Genomic DNA, 23,321 nt, shown 5'->3' on the forward strand with positions numbered 1-23,321 from the left:
CTCGAATTGCTCTTCAACAGTGGGAAACAAAAAAGTGCTTAAATCATCAATGTAGGCCTGCGCTGTGATAGTGCCACGAACAACGAGGGGTGCAAGCCCCCTCCATCAAAAACACGACCGCACTATAACACCACCACCTCCGAATTTTACTGTTGGCACTACACACACTGGTAGATGTTTTTCACCGCCTCCGAATTTTACTGCTGGCACTACACACACTGGCAGATGTCTTTTACCAGGCATTCGCCATACCGACAACCTGCCATCGAATCGCCACATTGTGTACCGTGATTCGTCACTCCACGCAACATTTATCTACTATTTAGTCGTCCAATGTTTACGTTCATTACACCAAGCAAGGCGCCATTTGGCATTTACCGGCATGATGTGTGGCTTATGAGCAGCTTCTCGACCGTGAAACCCAAGTTTTCCACATCCCACCTAACTGACATAGTACTTCCAGTGGATCCTGATGCAATTTGGAATTCCTGTGTGATGCTCTGGATAGATGTCTGCCTATTACACATTACAACCCTCTTCAACTCTCGGCGGTCTCTGTCAGTCAACAGACGAGGTCGGCCTGCACACTTTCGTGGTGTACGCGTCCCTTCACGTTTCCACTTCATTATTACATCGGAAACAGTGGACCTATGGATGTTCAGGAGTGTGAGAATCTCGCATACAGATGTATGACCCAAATGACACCAAATTATCTGACCACGTTCTAAGTCCGTGAGTTCCGTGGAGCGCCCCATTTTACTCTCTCACGCTGTCTAATGACTACTGAGGTCGTTGGTATGGAGTACCTGGCAGCACAATGCACCTAATATGAGAAACCTATATTTTTGGGGTGTCCGGATACATTTGATCACATAGTGTATTAAGAATACATATTTAAGACCAAGAATATATATTGAAGACCAATTTAGACAATAGAATAGTAACGTAATTAGTAACATAATGTCCTATCTGAACGCCGTAGTTTTCGAGCGGTTTCCAACATTTTTGACATATATAAAAGGGTTTGGCTTAGGGGTATATGATTCATGAGCACACTTATTACATTCTATACATGGGTTTTATTTCTCCATAGAATTTCTGATGGAAAATGATTCAAAAAGAAACTAAACAGAAACAGTCATTACCATGTTCTTCTTCGTTAACTGATGTTTTTCGATCATGCTCCTCTTTCCTTTTTTCATTTTCGTTATTTTCAGTTACTTCTCTGAACGGTGATTACATGCATATTTTTACTTTAATTTTCAGCTAGTTCTTAAAGATTTCTTTTAACTTATTAATCTGTTTAAAAACACTGTATCAGTTTTTCGGGAGTTACTTGTATCTGTATTTTTCCTATCGCTAGCCTTCGGTAAATAACCTACTGGACCCAGGATGAGGTTCATATGAGCTATCTGGAGACATCTCTGGAAGTTGCTTATTTGGCAGCTGTGAAAACTGCTTTGGGAGCTGTTCTGGAAGCTGTTTTGCGGGCTGCTCTCTGTCTGTCACACATTTTGGTGGGGTCAAATAGCATGGTGTAAAATCCGCAACTATGAATATGTCACAGTTTAATGGGTATAGCTCTATGCACTGAAATCCTGCAGAAATATTAGACGGAGTCATTGCAAGAAAATATCCCGGAGAAACGAGTTGTGGCAGACCATAAATTTTCATCGTCCTCCCTGGGTTGTTAGTCTCCAAGCCGTCGCAAGCTCAGTTGAATCTCTTGAACAATTGATAAAAAGTGCGATTAAGGGGCTGGATCTTATGTGAAGATTTTGGGGGAATCATAACGTGACAATCCCATTGGATCTAGCAAAACGGAGCCCCTCTATGGTGAGATTCATGATTGTCGAGAAGCAGATACTGATTCTCAGCTGTGCTTTTTGTGTCCTTATGGAAATTATTTAAAAATAAGATGAAATCGGCTGCTTGCACCCATACAGATTTATTTGCATTTCCAAGAGAACTGCAGGTGCAGTTTCTCTAAAGAGTTTCCAGTAATTGAACTTAGAAGCATAAATAATGGCGGCATATCGTTTGCAGTAGCAGAGACACCATTGGCCAAAGTTACGCCGGTCGGGGTGGCCGATCGGTTCTAGCCGCTACAGTCTGGTCCCGCGCGACCGCTACGGTCGCAGATTGGAATCCTGCCTCGGGCATGGGTGTATGTGATGTCCTTAGGTTAGTTAGGTTTAAGTAGTTGTAAGTTCTAGGGGACTGATGACCTCAGAAGTTAAGTCCCATAGTACTCAGAGCCATTTGAGCCATTTTGAGCCAAAGTTACAGAAGTACCCCTTTCAGCAGAAAGTAGTGCACAGATTTTTTAGGCCCTTTACTAACAGAATTATATTTCTCCTCCATTTCGTCCGCGTTACAAATTTCGTGAGGCTGAAAATTATATCTTCAAAGAACAGTTGTCAAATTGTGGAAAAATGATACATCAGTTGTTCGACTGAAGCAAGAAGCTCAGAGTAAGGTGGTCCCCTCTGGTCTTTGTAATGGATGAATGGCAACATTTTTTAACACCCATCATCATGCGGAAATATAGGATCTTCAACATATTTTCCCACGCAAAAAATCATAGTCCCAAGTTTTTATTTCCTGTTGTCATAAAACTGTAGTAAACATCAGCTATTTCAAAACATAGTACTTTAACTCCTCCTCGTTGTCATTAGCAAAAGCTGTTCTATTTAGAAAATAATCAACTTTGGTGGGAGGACGAACTATCTTTTCACTGTCGTTTCATCACGGCGAATTCTCATACAGCATTTTGTTTAAGATCACTAGCTGATTTGACAATCAGCCGCAGCTTTACGAATTAATGAACCCTCCTTTGTACCTCCCCGATTCGTTTTATTTTATGATGTTTCACCACCTTTACCTGAAATGATAGAAAAATCTACTAAGAAACTTGGCGCGGTAACTTGTCACATATAACAACCATTCCCAAAATTTTTGTGACAAGTAATCCGGAACAATCATTTCATTCTAAAACCAAGATGGAGAAGCAGATCTTGAACCTAACCAGAATGTTGCTATAGAAAAATATTGTGCAATTTTTGTAAAAGAAAAGAAAATGCGAAGGACGTTCAATAAGTAAGGCAGCATAGTTTTTTCTGAACGCAGGTTGGTTTTATTCAGGATTCCAATACACCGCATTATTCCTCACTCTTCTGGCTACAAAACTCCATTTTTAAACATAGTCGACGTTAAATGCGACGACCTTACGCGACTTTACAGGGAGGTCTTGTATGCCCGCAAGGTATCACTCTACTTGTCGAAGCCAACGTCTTACTGCATCAATAACCTTCCTATCATCCACGTACTGCTTCCCGCGAAGTGCATCCTTCATTGGACCAAACAAACGGAAATCGGAAGGTGCGAAATCTGGGTTGTAGTGTGCACGAAGAACAGTCCCATGTTGTGTGAGGCGTTGCGTTGTCATGGAAAAAGAGACGTTGATTAGATTTTTGTGGTGACGAACATGGTGGAGTTGTTTCTTTAGTTTCCTGGGGGTAGCAAAATACGCTTCAGAGTTAATGTTGCACCACGAGGAAGGACATGAAACAGAATAGCCCCTTCAGAGGAGTGGTGTTGCGCCATTCCATTGATTGCCCTTCTGTTTTCAGTCAGAAGTGATGAACGCATGTTTCATCTCCTGTGACGATGTTCGACAAAAATTGTCACGATCTGCCTCGTAAAGCGTAAGCAATACCTTGCAGATGGTCCTTCGTTGCTCTTTATGGTCTTCGGTCAAGCGGCAGTGAACCCAGCGGGCACATACCCTAGTGGACGAGTGTGTCAGCACTACAGCAGAGACGTGCTCTTGAGTAGCAAGATTCTGATTGCGATCCGTCGTTCACTTCGGATGAGAGTGTTCGCACATTTCAACATTGCAGGAGTCACACCTGTGTGTTGCCGACCGATGACAGACGCCTTGCCCAACGACTCACCTTGCTTTAGTTCACTTCCAGGTCTTCATAGATATTCCAAAACAGCCTTTGAATAGCTACCACACTCCAATTTTCCTCCAAAAGAAGCCCAATGACAGCTGTCTACTTGGAAGGAACCTCCGTTGCGTTGTGTCCGAGCGGGTCTAGGCGCTTCAGTTTGGAACCGCGCGACCGCTACGGTCGCAGGTTCGAATCCTGCCTCAGAAATGGATGTGTGTGATGTCCTTAGGTTCGTTGGGTTTACGTAATTCTAAGTTCTAGGGGACTGATGACCTCAGATGTTGAGTCACATAATGCTCAGAGCTATTTGAACCATATGAAACTCCGTCACTGACGCCATTTCATCGCTACGTTAAGCGCTGCTACATTCCGGGACATCATGAAACAATAAGAGCTGAAGCGAGAATATTCATCGATGTCCCACAAGAAATTCCGCATTTTTTCAACCAAAATTGGCTGAGAAAAAAAAGTGTTTCATTACTTACTGAACGCCTCTCGTAGTTGGGTTATAGGTTTAACTACTGAATGCAGAGAGAATAATGAGAGTTAATTATCCTTTATCAATCAATGAATACTTACAGCTGAAAAAAAAAACAGCTGAAGCGAGAATATTCATCGATGTTCCACAACAAATTCCGCATTTTTGCAACCAAAATTGGCCGAGATAAAAATGTGTTTCATTGCTTATTGAACGCCCCTCGTAGTTGGGGTATTGGTTTGACTGAATGCAGAGAGAACAATGAGAGTTAATTATACTTTATCAGTCAATGTATACTTACATAAAAAAATAAAAAAAACATCAATAAAGTACAGAAAACTGAGGCCAGAACTTTAGACTGTGCGCACTCACTCAGAATATTCTGATCGCACTGTGGTTTAAGACCACTAGGAAGCAACAGGGAATGGAAACTGAAAGTTGTGACAACTAATTCTTGTCGCAACCAGACCCGGTCTCCCCCTGTAGTGTTCCGTTGACGTTTTTGCTCTGTTAATTTTGCGACGTGTCTGTAACATTTGTCACGGCAGTGATGAGCTGTCGACAACGTCGGCGGACGAGCTGAGCGCTTGGGCTTCGCGACGCACGCGTTCCGACTTGCCGCCGATGGGCGCGGGGCGCCGCTACAAGACAGACAGGTCGAAGTTCAGTATGCGACCGCCCCGCATCTACCCGCTGCCTGCCAGCCGCCGTGGATCCTCGCGACATCGCAGGTCAGTCACCAGCGTGTGCACACTAAGGTCCATACCATAACTTTCCTTTGTCTCCTCTCATCTAAACTGCCGGAAAAAATTCAACACTCCTACGGACAAGTTCACTATACTGACAAGTGAGATGACAAGTAGTTCATCATTTTGGGAGCATATGATAACCATTTCAGACCAAATGAAACACACAAGTCACAGTAAAGGGTCCCCAAACAGTCGCATGAATACACACAGTACACACTTCTCGAGGCACTGCAGGTGCCAATGTTAGCAAAAAAATGATCTTGCAAGATGCAGAGTGGCATTTTGCGACAGATTGTTCCAAGCATCTTAAGCCTGATGTTGCAATTCAGCAACTGTTTTTGCACTCTCTTTAGACCGAGGAAGTTCTCACCTCATCATGTCCCATACATCTACATCTAAATCTACGAAAAGATACTCGGCAAACCGCCGTATGCTGTGTGACGATAGGCACCTTGTTTGATTACTAGACATTTTCTTTGCTACTCCATTCGCATATAGAGCAAGGGAAAAACAACTGTCTATACGTCTCCGTACGGGTTCTAATTTCAACTTATCTTTGTGATTTGCAAGCGAAATGTACACTATATGATCAAAAGTATCCGGACACCACCAAAAACATACGTTTTTCATATTAGTTGCATTGTGCGGCCACCTACTGCCAGGTACTCCATATCACCGACCTCAGTTGTCATTACACAACGTGAGAGAGTAGAATGGGGCGCTCCACGGAACTCACGGACTTCGAACGTGGTCAGGTCATTTGGCGTCACTTGTGTCATACGTCTGTATGCGAAGTTTCACACTCCTAAACATCCATAGGTCCACTGTTTCCCATGTGATAGTGAAGTGGAAACGTGAAGGGACACGTATACCACAAAAGTGTACAGGGCACCCTCGTCTGTTGACTGACAGAGACCGCTGACAGTTGAAGAGGGTCGTAATGTGTAATAGGCAGACATCTATCCAGACCATCACACAGGAATTCCCAACTGCATCAGGATCCACTGGAAGTACTATGACAGTTAGGCGGGAAACTTGGATTTCATGGTCGAGCGGCTGCTCAAAAGCCTCATATCAAGCTAAACGACGCCTCGCTTGGTGTAAGGAGGAAAAACGTTGTGCGGAGAGGCGAATCACGGTGCACAATGTGGCGATCCGATGGCAGGGTGTGGGTATGGCGAATGCCAGCGCGTGTAATGCCAACAGTAAAATTCGGTGGCGCTGGTGTTATGATGTGGTCGTGTTTTTCGTGGAGTGGGCTCGCACCCCTTGTTGTTTTCCGTGGCACTATCACAGCACTGGCCTACGGTGATATTTAAGCACCTTCTTGCTCGCCGATGTTGAAGAGCGATTCTATCTTTCAACACGATCGAGAACAGTTCATAATGCGCGGCCTATGGTGGAGTGGTTACACAACAATAACATCCCTGTATTGGACTGGCCTACACAAAGTACTGACCTGAATCCTATAGAACATCTTTGGGATGTTTTGAAACGCCGACTTCGTGCCAGGCCTCACCGACCGACATCGATATCTCTCCTCAGGGTAGCACTCCGTCAAGAATAGGCTCCCATTCCCCAAGAAACCTTCCAGCAAATGATTGAACGTATGCCTGTGAGAGTGGAAGCTGTCACAAGGCTAAGGGTGGGCCAACACCATATTGAATTCCAGCATTACCGATGGAGGGCGCCACGAATTTGTAAGTCACTTTCAGTCATGTGTATGGATACGTTTGATCAAATAGTGTAAGTTGACGGCAGTAGACTCGTTCTGAAGTCAGCTTCAAATGCGAGTTCTCAATATTTTCTCGATAATGTCCCTCAAAAAGAATGTTGCCTTTCCTTAGAGGAAAGAATTCACATTTGAGTTTGCAAAGCATCTCCGTAATACTTGGGTGTTGATCGAATCTACCGGTAAGAAATCTAGCAGCCAGCCTCTGAACACTGAATTGTTACGATGTCTTCCTTTAATCCGGCCTGGTGTGGACACCAAACGCTCGAGCAGTACTCAAGAAAGTGTCGCACTAGTACTCTATTAGTAATCTCGTTTACAGATGATCCACACTCTCCCAATATTCTCCTACTACAATCCCTGAATGCTCGCTCCATTTCATCTCGCTTTGCAACGTTACCCCTAGATATTTAATCGATGTGACTGTGTCAAACAGCACATTACTATTACTGTATTCGAACATTGGGGAATTGCTTTCCCTAATCATTTGCATTAACTTACTTCTTCCTACATGTGGAGCTAGCTGCCACTCATGACACCAACTACAATTTTTGTCTTAGTTTTCTTGCTTCCTCCTACAGTCACACACCGGTGACACCTTCTCATACACCAAATCATAGAGCCACAAACTGCTGCTTACCCTGTCCGCCAGATCATTTATGTATATGGAAAATAACAGCGGTCCTATCACACTTCCCTGTGGCACTATGGACTATACCCTTGTCTCTGATGAACACTCGACATCGAGGACAACGTACTGCATTCTGTTACTTCAGAAGTCTTCGAGCCACTCACATACCTGGGAACCTATTCGGTATGAGTGTACATTCGTTAACAGACGGCAGAGTGGCATCATGTCAAATGCCTTACGGAAATCTAGGAATATGGAATACGCCTCTTGCCCTTCATCAATGATTCGCGGGATCTTATGTGAGAAAAGGGCAAGCTGAGTTTCGCAAGAGCGACGTTTTAATAAAACAGTGTTGTTTTCCACACAGAAGCTCGTCCCTGTCAAGCACATTTATTGTATTCGAACTGAGAATATGTTCAAAAATTCAACAGAAAACCGATGTTAAGGGGGAGGAGGAGATTGGTGTTTAACACCCGTTGACAACGAGGTCATTAGAGGCAGAGCGCAAGCCCGAATCGGGTAAGGATGAAGAAGGAAATCGTTCGTGTCCTTTCAAGGGAACCATCGCAGCATTTGCCTGAAGCGATATAGGGAAATCAAGGAAAAGCTAAGTCTGGATGACCGGATCCTTGCTTGAATCGTCGTCTTCCCGAATGCGAGTCCAGTGAGATGACCACTGCGCTAACTTCCTCGGTCCGATGTTAAGAATATTGGTCCTTAATTTTGCGGGTCCGTTTTTTTACCCCCCTTATATTCAGGATTCACTTGCGATTTTTTTCCAGTCGCTTGAGATGTTATGCTCCAGGTTATATTTACGAGGGAAAAATTTCAAACTAAAGCTAACTACACGATCATGCATCCTTCGTTTCAAACACAGAAGAAGTATTCAAACATGACGATGTTAGGCACAAAGGTCCTGTCTCTTCCAAAGACATGTCACCTTCACGTACAGGAGACGTGTGTCGTCAGCTGCAGACAGGGCGTACAGTGGGAGCCTTTTTGTTATGTAACGGTTTCTGACCCATTTCAATCTCCCATACTTCTCAATGTGGTTGCACTTAGCGGTTTAATGTAAATAAACTGCATTAATTTGTAATATTATCGAATGATTGTCTTCCCGTACACAAATGCATCGCCAACAAATAGCCACAGACTGTTGCTTAGCCTGTCCGCTGTTATTTTATGTATAAATTAATGAATGAATGAATACAGAAAATGACAGCGGTCTTATTACACTTCGCTGAGGCACTCCTGACGATACCTTTGCCTCTGATGAACACTCGCGGTCGAGAAAAACGTACTGGGTTCTTTTATTTAAGAACTCTTCGAGCCTCTCACATATCTGGAAACCTACGCCGTATGCTCAGTCAACAAGCTGGGACTGGGCGCAGTCTTTAATGCTTCTCGGAAATCTAGGAGTGTAGAATCTGCCTGTTGTCCTTCATCCGTGGTTCGCAGGATATCATGTGGGAAATGGACAAACTGAGTTGTCGCACGATCAGTTCTTTCTAAATACGTGCTGATTTGTGAACAAAAGCTTATCCATCTCAAGGAAATTTATTATATTCGAACTGAGAGTATTCTCGACAACTCTGCAACAAACCGATGTTAAGGATATCGGTCTGCAATCTGTATGTGTTCAGTTGGCGAGAGATCCGGTTATCTTGATAGGCAGGACAATTTTTGTGCACCACGAAAAGCTCATTGCGTCGCAGGAGGCGTATGTGATGTGGACGTGCATTGTCCTGATGAAAATGAAAATCACTTTCCTATCGAATAAATGAGAGCAGCACGGAGATAACATTCTACACAACGTAGAGCGCACTGCCTGCTTTAACCTGCAGAAACACCAGACATGAGCACGAGATGTAGCTGAGTACCCCTACATCATGGAGTCTGCATTGGGACCTGTTTGTCGTGGGCGAATGCACTCTGGAGTAGGTAGCTCACCACGTCGACGGCATACACGTGGGTGAGTATCACTCGCATACAGACAGAACCTATTCTCATCCCTGAGGACAATAGGGCGTCATTCAGTGTTGTGTCGGTGATAGCCTTGGTAGCCTGGTACAGGCACACGTGATCTTAATCCTGTTGCAAGCAACCGATTCCCAAAGAGCCCTGATGACACACCACATGGTCCCAGATTTCGACTCTGGATGATATTCGGTCGGCCATCATTGACTGCACAATATGTCGACCTTGACACGCGTTTGTACTATGTTGACGTCTAGAACCTGGTCTACATGTGTGGGAAAGTTCCACAGACCACTGTTAAAAACAGCGACGCACTAACGATAAATTGTGCCCAACATGTGCAGGAGTCCATCGCTACGTCCATCCAGCTTTCCGCAGGCCCACAATGCCACCCCGTTCAAGTGGCTGAACTTGTTCTACAGGAGTACGTACTCTAAACTTAGCATTGTTATTGCCTGTATAGGAAAACAGAGGGTCCACAGACAGGCTTCCTGAGCTCCATCTGATCGCCGATGGCCATGACAGGACTTTTCCCTAGTAATTAAGGGTGGTTCTCCCCTTGATAGCTACAATTGTAGTTCGCAGTAGCGGAGGAACCCAGGATTCGTTTACCTTTGAGCTTCCTTTTTTCTTCTTGAAACAGTTACAATGTGTCGGCGATTGCTGCGCAAACACCATTTCCACTTACACGTGCACCATAATTACTGTACAGCGCAAACATTTGGGGTTAGACTCGTCCGGTGTGAGACGTTCCCAGGGGGGTCCACTGGGGGCCGAACCACACAGTAATGTGGACTGTTGTGGGGTTGTGAACCACTGAGGGCTATGGCGGGACAAAGCCTCTCCGTCGTTTCTAGGTCCATGGTTTAATACATACATACATACAAACAGAGGCGTGTTCGTAAATTTTTATGGTGTCCGTAAACAAGTGGGCTCCGTAGCTCTTCTCCACAGTGTGAACCTCCGGCTCGGCGAATTCTGTGTGGACCGTCTCACACAGTGTGTGCCCCGTAACGACCGATTTCTCCACTATTGAGAAGATGGAGAAACTAAAACTTGGACCAAAGCTTTCGTATAGGTAAACTGGTAAGCTTTGATGCTATTTTCTTGTTTACCAAAATGCCACGCAAGTTTTTAAAAAAAGTACATGACAAACAGCTGTTTAATTTTCTTTACAACAACAATCGGTTTCGGTTTACACCATCATCAAGATATTTGTATACACTCCTGGAAATTGAAATAAGAACACCGTGAATTCATTGTCCCAGGAAGGGGAAACTTTATTGACACATTCCTTGGGTCAGATACATCACATGATCACACTGACAGAACCACAGGCACATAGACACAGGCAACAGAGCAATCACAATGTCGGCACTAGTACAGTGTATATCCACCTTTCGCAGCAATGCACGCTGCTATTCTCCCATGGAGACGATCGTAGAGATGCTGGATGTAGTCCTGTGGAACGGCTTGCCATGCCATTTCCACCTGGCGCCTCAGTTGGACCAGCGTTCGTGCTGGACGTGCAGACAGCGTGAGACGACGCTTCATCCAGTCCCAAACATGCCCAATGGGGGATCGATCCGGAGATCTTGCTGGCCAGGGTAGTTGACTTACACCTTCTAGAGCACGTTGGGTGGCACGGGATACATGCGGAGGTGCATTGTCCTGTTGGAACAGCAAGTTCCCTTGCCGGTCTAGGAATGGTAGAACGATGGGTTCGATGACGGTTTGGATGTACCATGCACTATCCAGTGTCCCCTCGACGATCACCAGAGGTGTACGGCCAGTGTAGGAGATCGCTCCCCACACCATGATGCCGGGTGTTGGCCCTGTGTGCCTCGGTCGTATGCAGTCCTGATTGTGGCGCTCACCTGCACGGCGCCAAACACGCATACGACCATCATTGGCACCAAGGCAGAAGCGACTCTCATCGCTGAAGACGACACGTCTCCATTCGTCCCTCCATTCACGCCTGTCGCGACACCACTGGAGGCGGGCTGCACGATGGGGCGTGAGCGGAAGACGGCCTAACGGTGTGCGGGACCGTATCCCAGCTTCGTGGAGACGGTTGCGAATGGTCCTCGCCGATACCCCAGGAGCAACAGTGTCCCTAATTTGCTGGGAAATGGCGGTGCGGTCCCCTACGGCACTGCGTAGGATCCTACGGTCTTGGCGTGCATCCGTGCGTCGCTGCGGTCCGGTCCCAGGTCGACGGGCACGTGCACCTTCCGCCGACCACTGGCGACAACATCGATGTACTGTGGAGACCTCACGCCCCACGTGTTGAGCAATTCGGCGGTACGTCCACCTGGCCTCCCGCATGCCCACTATACGCCCTCGCTCAAAGTCCGTCAACTGCACATACGGTTCACGTCCACGCTGTCGCGGCATGCTACCAGTGTTAAAAACTGCGATGGAGCTCCGTATGCCACGGCAAACTGGCTGACACTGACGGCAGCGGTGCACAAATGCTGCGCAGCTAGCGCCATTCGACGGCCAACACCGCGGTTCCTGGTGTGTCCGCTGTGCCGTCCGTGTGATCATTGCTTGTACAGCCCTCTCGCAGTGTCCGGAGCAAGTATGGTGGGTCTGACAATGTCTTCTTTTTTCCATTTCCAGGAGTGTATATGAAAACAAAGCACAAAACAAGTAAAAATGCTTTGCTTTGGTATTTATAGCTACCGTGATGATGTTGTATACCAAAACTAGTAATTATAATACGAGTAGAATACAGCTGGGTGTCACCCATTTAAAGAATTAAAACGTAATAGGTGTTGGCAATCGTCTTCAAAATGTGTTTCACTCAGTAAATCTTTGGAGCACATGGATTCCATTTGCCCAAGTTCTTTCATACATGTCTTAGCGCGAGACATGGAATCACGATTTCTATGAACAGGTGGAAGGCGTTGAAATCCACTTAGTCCAGTGGTTGCCAACTTCTTCGTGGAACATTTCCAAAGATAGGCGTTGGACTTGGCACCATGCGAAGCAAATCTCTGGTACAGGTACAGCGATGTGTGAAGCCATGGTGATATAGCTCGATGACTTATTAGGAAATCTGAGTAGTTCCCATGCCAACATAAAATTTGAGAGGTGGCTAACTTTTCCAGCTATCCACGCTTCATCAGTGTAAGTAGAGATGGAATGGCGTAATATGCTAATGACAGACACATGTAACAGTTCAATGGCACTTAGAATCTTAAGGATAGATATGATAGTGATTGCAGGAGTAGTACTAACTCTCTACGATATTTCTTTTCTGTTGGGCTTTAACGCATGCTGTATTATAAGGTGTAGGGACGTATCCTGTGCCGTCCAGAGCAGGCGAGCGCTAGGGAGGAATGCAGATGGCCGTGTCCTTTCATAAGCTAGGCGGCGGACCCACACTAGAGAGAAAGCGGGACAGTGGGTTGCGCCGGAGAACGGACAGTCGTTAAGATGGCGTCAGGACGCAGACTGCCAGGTTTTAGGACACTACAGCAGGACGCAGTTACGGTGCTAAAAATGCAACCCCCCGCATGTTCTCCCAACCCAACCTGCGGGCTGAATAGCACACCATCAAGTGGGTGAGAAAAACCTGCCGGTAATGTGATGGATTTAAGAGAAATGCTATTCAGGGCGGGCATAAGCGTAGGCTCCAGCAGCAGATATAATCTTTAGAAAGTGCATCAAGAAACTAACACCACTACTGTTAACACCACTACTGTGACTTCATTACATGTCTAGGGGCCTGCCTAGCCGACGCCGAGAGAGTAGAATCTTCTTTTTACCTCTCGTTTTCCCATAGCGGTAAAATCGTGCCTACGGGAAAAGCACACTGGAAGGCAGCATGTGATGCTAGTCTTCAGTTCCACTTTTTGTACAGAGAATGCTGGTAAAGAAGCTGAATGACAGAGTAGTTTTCATTTAGCCCATAGAGGGAAGATGAAAGACTTTAAAAAAGTGTGCCATCGGGCAGAGTTGGCTGCAAACTAGGGACTGACTAGGAAATTTTAGGCATGTGCTAAACTGTCGCGGGTTGCAAAGGAGCGCGCTTTTTAGACATCTCGGGTTTTGAACAGAATGGTCGGACAGAATCCGTCGGAGAGATTTTGGGCTCAGAGTTCAGACCTGGAGATGTACTGCCTCAGAGGAATGCACGCCCGACCGGCAGAGACGGACGGCCTCCTTGAGTTACACTACTATCGTTCAACGCCAATCATCAGAGCCAATCGTAACTACATTGCAGTACCAGCATGATGAGAACGGACATGCTCAATAACCTGTTAATCCGGATGGAAGCAAAGACATTATAATGGTTGCTCTGCCCTATTTTTGTTTTTCTTCCCTGTCAACCTCACGCCTTGCAATCGCTGCATACCTACCATACGACTTTGTGGTTCAGTAACCAAGATGGTGAATCGTCATAAGCAAATCGCCATCCCTGTCTACCTCTGAACGTTGTGAATAATTAGTTACAGTCGTTAACTTAACCATCCATGTACTATTTCAGTTGAAGGTGTTAGTAATGGCCGGCCGGAGTGACCGAGCGGTTCTAGATGCTTCAGTCTGGAACTGCCCGACCGCTACGGTCGCAGGTTCGAATCCTGCCTCGGGCATGGATGTGTGTGATGTCCTTAGGTTAGTTAGGTTTGAGTAGTTCTAAGTTCTAAATGTTAAGTCCCATAGTGCTCAGAGCCATTTGAACCATTTTTTTCTTTCTTTCTTTTTTTGGTTAGTAATGTATGTTCAGTCCTCGCAAATCTCAATACGTCGTTTGTAAAATAACTACTGAATCTGCTGTATTTTATTATTCTACTTTCATGGTCAGTGATTCCCACGTCCACAAACAGGAGTAATAGAAAGTTCAGTGAGATACTCTCAGGATACAGTGCTTAGGGCCTCCTACGACAGGTCGCGATTTTATTAAATTCCGTTGTGTGACTTTATTAACCATCAGTTGGTTCTGAGGAGATCTGGTGCTGTGATACCGGTCAGATCCACCACGTGGCAAAGCCTGAAAAGGGAGGGGTGTGGGAAGTATCGCAAATCTACTGTGGAGGAAGAAAAGGACCAACAGCTACTCTTTCTAGATGTGCTGATTACGAGGAATGGTGAGAACTTGGTCCACAGCATCTATCGAAATCCGAAATATACACATACAGCTCGATACCTGCACAAACTGTCAAATTATTGCTCGAGTTAGAAAAGACGAAAGAGTAATACGGTCGTAACGCTCCCAAGACGAACATGTGAGGAGCAGCGAGGTGCAACACCTGGAATTCGTCCTGAGGAGCCATAGGAAAACCGTGTCACGAAACCCAACACGTGGCGAAGTGACACGTCGGGAGAAGAGATGTCGGATAAGGCCTTTCTGTTGTACATCTCCAGAATTGTGGGCGAAATCGGAATATACAGTGCAAACACCGCGTAAAGAATTTTTTCAAACGTAGAAGATCAAAGAGTATCTCAGATGGGCAAAAGAGAAAAGACAAAAGAAGTCCATCAAATGTCGGGAATATACTGTACATCCAGTACCTGTGAAAAATGTATGTTGGAATGACTAGACGATCCATCAATACCATGATCACCGCACATAAACGTTATTTCGGTTTGGGGCAAGTGGAGAAATTGGCCATAGTTGTGCAAGCGCTGTATGAGGTGAACACGGATCTACTCGCTGTGGAGAAGAGCTGCTACGTCCGCTTCCGCACGAAAGCAACAGAAATTCACAAATACGACAAAATCTGCAACAAGAAACAAGAAAGGCTTGGGTAAAGGGATCCTGAATTCCCACGTTGTAGCGAACGACCGTTGCAGGTTGCAAGGGGAGAACCACAGGAGTTAGGACCAAGAAAAACTCATACTTTGGAGCGGCAGGTACACATAATCTAAATAATAATACTTGTAATGTCAACCTCATCAGTACTCAAACGAATCCGTTAAATTTCGGATACACGAAAAATCGTACTAATTTAAGGGCTGTCAATTCAATTGAATTCCTAGGGATTAGAATTACGAACAACTTAAATTGGAACAGTCACATAGAACGTGTCGTGTGGAAAGTAAACAAAGGACTACGTTTCATTGGCAGAATATTTAGAACATGCTACATAACTGCATTAAAGAGAATCCCTGCGCCACGCTTGTCCGTTCTCTTTTGTAGGACTGCTGCGCGGTATGGGATCCTTACCAGATTACGAAAGACGTTGAAAAAGTTCGAAGAAAGGCGATTCGTTTTGTATTATCGTGAAATAGGGGAGAATTTGTCACGGATATGATACGCGAGGTTGGATAACTATAATTAAAAAAAGGTATTTTTGGTTGCAGCGAGATCTTCTCACGAAATTGACATGTAATCTTTGGCCGCTGGCCTGACGCCAGTCCGCCACTAGCAATGGAGGGCGAACCCTAGATAATGTCAGCAACTTTTGCTGGCGAAACGTCAGGAAAATTGTTGAAAAAACATCAGGCAAAGACCTCGAATCTACAAAATTCTCAACAATTTTGAAATGGAACTGCGGTTCTAAGAATACTGAGAACATGTCAGAAACAGATATAAGATAAATTATTCATGCACTCTTTTCAGTATGTGTACGTACATTTCTTTTTCAATGTGGATGGAGAGCTGCAACACTAGAGTTATATGATTAGCAGTTTCCTGATGGTAATTTTCCAGGTGCTTATATTGGTGACTTAGATTCAATTCAAATATTCGTTTCTCTTTCCTCACATAGTTAGTACGTAGAATTGCAATAGTTTGTAGATTTAGTCATAGTGTGCAGAATCAGTGTCTCGTACAATGATTTCGAAGCAGCACTTGAAATAGTATACTTTACCCGTGTTTCCCACACAGAAAAGTCCAACAACTTGCCGTGACAACTTTTTTAGTTACTGTTTGCAATGGCACGAAGAATTACTTACTACATTATTCTTTGTTTGTGATTTAAGCGATAAGCAGTGGATATTCTGTCTATTAATTTCACAAAGTGCGTTTAAGTCTTAAACAGTTTGCTTGGTGTTTTGCAGAACGACAACGATTGTGCATCATCCGTGTTGCCTGTTTGACCCGAAGCTGTGCCCGGTCATGAAAGGAAGTCAACACCGACAGAGACTGAGGTACGGTCGGAGAGCAACGTGCCACACATCCTTGCATCATCTTCATTGACAGAGTTGCTGAGATTTGCTTTCGTGTGCTTACTTCAGTAGCCTAATCATTCACTATGACTGACTCATTTCTATAATAGTTAACTTGTCACGAAGTAGCTACATAGGAAACGCCGATCTGAATGCCTCCCAGCATTTGTGAGATTGATTCTGCGAGAGTGAAATCATTAGCAGCGTGGACAATTAATCATTTGAATAATATGTTAAATAATTAGGCATTCTAATATTTGTACAGGACGTCGTCTTGGTAATATCTAAGAGGAGTGGTATCTGTTCTTTCGGACATGTCCAAAGGAACAGATACTACATACGTAATTAAGCCGAGGACGGCCAATGATCACTTCAGAGCAGACGCACACCAAGCTGGAACTCTTAAAGGAATAGGAGAAATACCGCGAGTAATGAAGATAATTGGCAAGGGGCATTACATCATAGTGCGTTGATAAGTTAAGAATTTGTATCTGACGGGACAATTGCTATGGCAGTCCGTGCAGTTGGGATGACCACAGTGTCCGAACGGTGCGGTAGTTAGCAAATCTGCCGACTAAGCAGGAGACGCGGAATAGAATCCCAGTCCGCAAACTTTCTCCATTGATTTAAATCAGCGCCCACTGCCAGGTAATGTCTTTAATTATTCTGAGCCTTTATCTAAAAGTGAGCTACAGTAAGCTTACCAAACCTACATCTTGGCCATTTACTTCCAACAACAGTAATATGAACAGCACCATATTGTTCCGTCAGTCACGCACCAAGTTACTTGAAAGATTTCTGCAAGTTGAATGGATCAGAGCTCGGCTGGTTCTCAAAAGTAGGTAATATGAAGCTTCACAAAACTAATGGGATAATCAAAATTCGGCTAATTTGTTTTATTTCAATGCCCATTCTTATTTTCAAGGAATGGGAATAGTGGAGCTGGAAAGTCATTACTTAAATTTTAATACTAACAAGATGAGGCCACAGCTTGGGATCACAGATTTACTTCAAACTTTGTACGCCTTTAGTAAGCTATTAAAACAACAGAATTTGCAGGTACAAATGTGCACTACTCTGATAATTCCGAGGAAAACACAAGAGATGTTTCACACGTCTGTTATGCGGCTTATGTATCTGTGCGTAGGTGCCGGACGTTAGAGTTTATGGTGGTCAAATGAATAGTGTTCGAGCTTTGTTAGACGAACGTGTATGAGGAGACGGTTCGACTCCTAATCAGTCTTAATTATTAAACTATTTTTTTCATCACTGGTCATTTTATTTAATTTATATGAGATTTAAGAGATAATATAATGCAGAGACCACGTGTATTTGCATGAAGTTTCAATTTATGTTTTCCATGTCTGTATGTCAAATACCATCCTGCAATGTGTTATGTCGGGAGCACATCCGACAAGTCATTCCACAGTACTTTTGTGGTCTGGCACGTTGTGACTTACTATAGTACTGTGAGGCGTAGCGCCTTCGCATCGCTCCTGTCACTTGTTGGGACGATATCGTTATAGGCGTGAGTCATCGACAGATGTCACCAGTTGACATGGACCTGAGTTACAGAGCTGCACGTAGTTGTACTAGTAGGCAGCAGAGGTCAGCAGTTGACGGACAGTGCTAGCAGTTGTAGTCAAAACAATGTTGTAAAGTTATGTTTGACTAATATTTAATTAATTTGCATAATTATAATTGTTTTATATGTGTAGTAATTAGCAGTGTGAGTGTTGTATGAGTGAATAAGAACAGAAGTAAATGAAAATTGTTTTTTTTATTCACGAAGTACCATTTAAACTATGCAGGGGATTTACTATAATTAAATGTGCAGTCAGTTTATGGTACTAATAGATAGTGAGTAGAACACAAATTAGTCGGGAATTTCGGAAGGACTAATTTTACATTTGATACTTTTCTAAATTTATTTATTTAGTAATTGCCATAGAAAGAAATGTTTTACTGTGATTGGTCACTGAAGTAAGGCGCTGGTTAGCGCGGGATAATACTGCAACCTGATTTTCTGTTTGTGATATCAGCCAATCAGAAAAATGTAGGCTCGCGCCAATCTAGGCTGGGATCAAAGCCTTTGGTGTGATCTAGGTAAGTCGGGGCTGAGGGTTCGAACTAGTAAAATGTCACTGAAAGCAGCTCCGACGACAGTACTGTAAAAAAATCACGGAAAAATGCTAATTACGAGTTCGCGAAGTAGTACAAAGCGTATTTAAGTGAACGGTATAGTGAAAGTTGTGTGGAATTTCGGACGGAATATCAAAATTATTGCTTTTGACTGTTAGTTAAAACCGCGTGGCGTGTTGTGCGGTCTAAGACTGGAACAGGTATTACGCGTAAAGGAGAGTGCACCACATTTGAGCGAGCATTTTCATAACTAAACGATCTAGAGAACTCTATTATTTCGGTAACGGGTGTAAATACCATAAACTGGCTACGTGTGTGATTGTGGTGTGCGTGGGAACTTTACATTGTGTAGACACTTAGTACGCACTTGGCAGTATTAAGTGTGATCTTTATCGTAAAAATACACCTGCAAATTTACATTGCCGAGTTAAAACTTTTATTTCAGTATTAGCCACATCCCGTTTACCGGACAATTCTATGTATGTTGCTACCTGCAATAGACAGTAGTGGTCTAGTATTTTCTACTACAGCTTTTAGCTAGACAAATGAACACTGCTGGACATTGCCAGGGCGGTGTAAAGTAACGTGAGGCGCCGCAACTGATAGTGAATAACGTCAACCGTATCATTATTTATCGAGGTTTGACTTGAGCTTTCCAAGCCTGTCTCTCACCCTCGAAAATTTAATTACAAGTAGTAAATAGTCAAATAACATTTGAAATTCCCTACGACTTCATGAAAATGGATTACCTCTCAAATGTCATATAAATTAAAGAATGTGACCAGTAACGAACAAATATAGTTTAAAAATACGTATAAGCAGGGATTGGACCGTCATCTTAAAAAATATAGATTAAAAAATATATATAAGCAGGGATTAGACCGTCATCTTGTCGACTACACTCTCGCAATTCGCGAACGCTGACGACTTGACCACAATAATTTCTTATGTCCAGCATCTTCACAAAGATACATCAACTACATAATACACGCATAAAAATTCTCTTGCAATTTTCTCGGAATTTACAAAGTAGTGCGTCTTACTATTTGCACATCATGTTGCTTTAATGGCCTATTATAGGTGTACAAAATTTGAGGTAAATTCGTGATCCCAACGTCGTGGCCTCCGCTTGTAAATAAGGTGGGACTAGAATCCTGTCATCGTTCCGGTGGATGGTTGTCCACAGTAAGTACAAAACATTTCACATAACAAAGAACAAAAACAGACGAAACAATCATATCTCTATCTGTTCCGTAACCTTTTTTTCCCTTGTATTGGGTGCAGCAATTTGCCCCTAGTCACTGTATGTTGACATAACACTAGATAAAGCAGTAGACTTGCAGCTTCAGTCGCGTAACCACATAAAATGTGAGCGCCAACAATTAGACAATTATTTCTCGTTGGATGCTTGTGAAATAGATCAGTCAAACAGCACAAGCAACACAGTCGAAGATATGGCTGCTCGTATCGCTACCAGAGATGTATATATCAAAAACATCTACATCTATTATTAACACTCTGCAAACCAATGTAGGCTAAGACGGTGTACTCATGTAAAACGGATGGAAGAAACCAGGACAGCCAAGAAAATGACTATAAATGGGAAAATACATGTTGGACGGCCAAAGAGAAGATCAGTATACGTAATTAAGGAGGACGTCGCTGTAAGTGGTCGTCTTTGGGATAAGATCCAAGAGGGAGAGCCGAAAAAGAATAGCAAAAGCTGGAAGATGCTCGTCGCCAGCACCCGAAAAACGGGAGTTGCGACCTGATGATGATAGGCCTTCCTCCCATTCGATTCATACATGACTGCTTGCTAGAGTAGGTTAATATTGTCATCCCGATCCCTACGGATGTGATCTGTAGGGCGTTACAGCATATTTTTAGATTCCTCATTTAGAGCTGGTTATTGACACTTCGTAAGAAGCCTTTCACAGTATACTTTGCTTCTATCTTCGGGCGTCTGCTACTTCAGTTTTTTCAACATATTCGTGACGCTCTCTCATGGGTCACACAAATCTGTGTCCATTCGCGCTGCCCTTCTCTATATACTTTCAATACACCCTGTTAGTCCTATTTCGGTTGGTTTCCACATACTTGGACAATACTGTAGAATTTGAAGATGGTATCTGTTCTTTCGGAGATGTCCGAAAGAACACATACTATCGGTGACCATGCAGCGCTCTAGAATGAAATGATAATTAAATCAAGACTCTACGCTGCCGACAGGCGTTGATATACATCAATGGCGACAGTTGAAAAGTGTGCCCCGTCCGGGACTCGAACCCTGTATATCCTGCTTACATGGCAGACGCTCTATCCATCTGATCAACTGTGGGCACAGAGGATAGTGCTACTGCAGGGACTTATCCCTTGCACGCTCCTCGTGAATCCACATTCCCAACTTAATGTCCACACGCTACATTCGTAGTGCCCCTGCCAATTACACTCATTACCCGCGGCAGACAACCTTACCGAGTCCCGTAAGAGTTCGGGCAATGCGTACATGTACATCCGCACAGGAGAAGGAAGTCAATGGCCAGTTAGCATTAAGTATATGAAGATGGTATCTGTTCTTTTACATATAGTTAAGGCTGACCGGCCATTGACGTTCTTCTTCTATGCGGATGCGCACGTATTGCCCGAACACTTACGGGACTCGGTAAGAAAAAAATGGTTCAAATTGCTGTGAGCACTATGGGACTTAACATCTGAGGTCATCAGTCCCCTAGAACTTAGAACTACTTAAACCTAACTAACCTAAGGACATCACACACATCCATGCCCGAGGCAGTCTTAGAACGTGCGACCGTAGTGGTCACGCGGTTCCAGACTGAAGCGCCTAGAACCGCTCGGCCACACCGGCCGGCTGACTCGGTAAGATTGTCTGCGGCGAGTAACGAGTGTAATGGGCAGGGGCACTACGAATGCAGTGTGTCGACATTAAGTTGACAATGTGAGTCTCACGGGGAGCGTGCAAGGGATAAGTCTCTGCAGTCGCACTGTTTTGCCGGCACGGTAGCTCAGTATGTTCGGTCAGAGGGTTAGCTACGCTCTGTAATAAAAACTGAGTGAACGAATCAACGATGAACTGGAACAGGTGTCATGTGACGTACGCCCCAGACAAATACAACGAACATTAACAAACAAACTGAGATCCGCCATGTAAGCAGGAGATCCACGGTTAGAGTCCTGGTCGGGGCACACATTTTCAACTGTCTCTGTTGATGTATCAACACCTGTCGGCAGGGAAGGGTCTTGATTTAATTATCATTTCATACTGTGTATTGGACCACACAAATGTTTTTTACACCGTCCCCTTTGCAGACTGATTGCATTGGTCCAGTTTTCTACCAATAAATTAAAATATGCCACCTTCTTTACCTACAACTGACACTACAAGACAGTACCAATCGTTCAGTTCCTCGAGGATAGATATCGCCTCTTGATTATATAGGCATTCGAGAATCACTGTGTGAACGTCCTCATCGTTGAAAAATGTTAAGGGTCAGTTGCCACTCCCTGCACCAAGTGCCTATCCGCTGCAGATCTTCCTGCATTTCGCTACAATTTTAAAATGCTGCAACTTCTCTGTACACTACAGCATCATCCGCGAAAAGCCGCATGGAACTTCCGACACTATCTACTAGGTCATTTACATATATTGTGAAAAGCAATGGTCCCATAACACTCCCCTGTGGCACGCCAGAGGTTACTTTAACGTCTGTAGACGTCACTCCATTGAGAACAACATGCTGTGTTCTGTTTGCTAAAAACGTTTCAATCCAGCCACACAGCTGGTCTGATATTCCGTAGGCTCTTACTTTGTTTATCAGATGACACTGCGGAACTGTATCGAATGCCTTCCGGAAGTCAAGAAAAATAGCATCCACCTGGAAGCCTGTACCTAATATTTTCTGGGTCTCATGAACAAATGAAGCGAGTTGGGTCTCACACGATCGCTGTTTCCGGAATCCATGTTGATTCCTACAGATTAGATTCTGGGTTTCCAGAAACGACGTGATACGTGAGCAAGAAACATGTTCTAAAATTCTACAACAGATCGACGACAGAGATGTAGGTCTATAGTTTTGCGCATCTGCTCGACGACCCTTCTTGAAGACTGGGACTACCTGTGCTCTTTTCCAATCATTTGGAACCTTCCGTTCCTCTAGAGACTTGAGGTACACGGCTGTTAGAAGGGGGGCAAGTTCTTTCGCGTACTCTGTGTAGAATCGAATTAGTATACCATCAGGTCCAGTGGACTTTCCTACGTTGAGTGATTCCAGTTGCTTTTCTATTCCTTGGACACTTATTTCGATGTCAGCCATTTTTTCGTTTGTGCGAAGATTTAGAGAAGGAACTGCAGTGCAGTCTTCCTCTGTGAAACACCTTTGGAAAAAGGTGTTTAGTATTTCAGCTTTGCGCGTGTCATCCTCTGCTTCAATGCCTTTACTGCTTCTGACTTACGTAAAACTGTAGGACTGCGTTTAGAGTTGGCTGTATAGTTTTCAAGAGTACGCTTCCTATCTTT

The 23,321-nt window shown here is 44.2% G+C and overlaps 1 protein-coding gene across 5 annotated transcripts in view; it reads left to right on the top strand.

The window, feature by feature from the left end:
- LOC126354140 (uncharacterized) overlaps positions 1 to 23,321 on the top strand; it is a 170,220-nt gene that overhangs the window by 45,406 nt on the left and 101,493 nt on the right. For 3 of the 5 annotated variants that reach the window (XM_050003540.1, XM_050003539.1, XM_050003541.1), the window contains exons 3-4: positions 4,983 to 5,165; positions 16,538 to 16,627. In XM_050003540.1, the coding sequence (XP_049859497.1) occupies positions 4,983 to 5,165; positions 16,538 to 16,627 (273 nt within the window). The remainder of the gene's footprint in view (positions 1 to 4,982; positions 5,166 to 16,537; positions 16,628 to 23,321) is intronic. The other 2 variants (XM_050003543.1, XM_050003544.1) reach the window with 1 other exon arrangement.

Source organism: Schistocerca gregaria, chromosome 3 (assembly GCF_023897955.1).
Source record: "Schistocerca gregaria isolate iqSchGreg1 chromosome 3, iqSchGreg1.2, whole genome shotgun sequence".
Taxonomy (NCBI): Eukaryota; Metazoa; Arthropoda; class Insecta; order Orthoptera; family Acrididae; genus Schistocerca; species Schistocerca gregaria.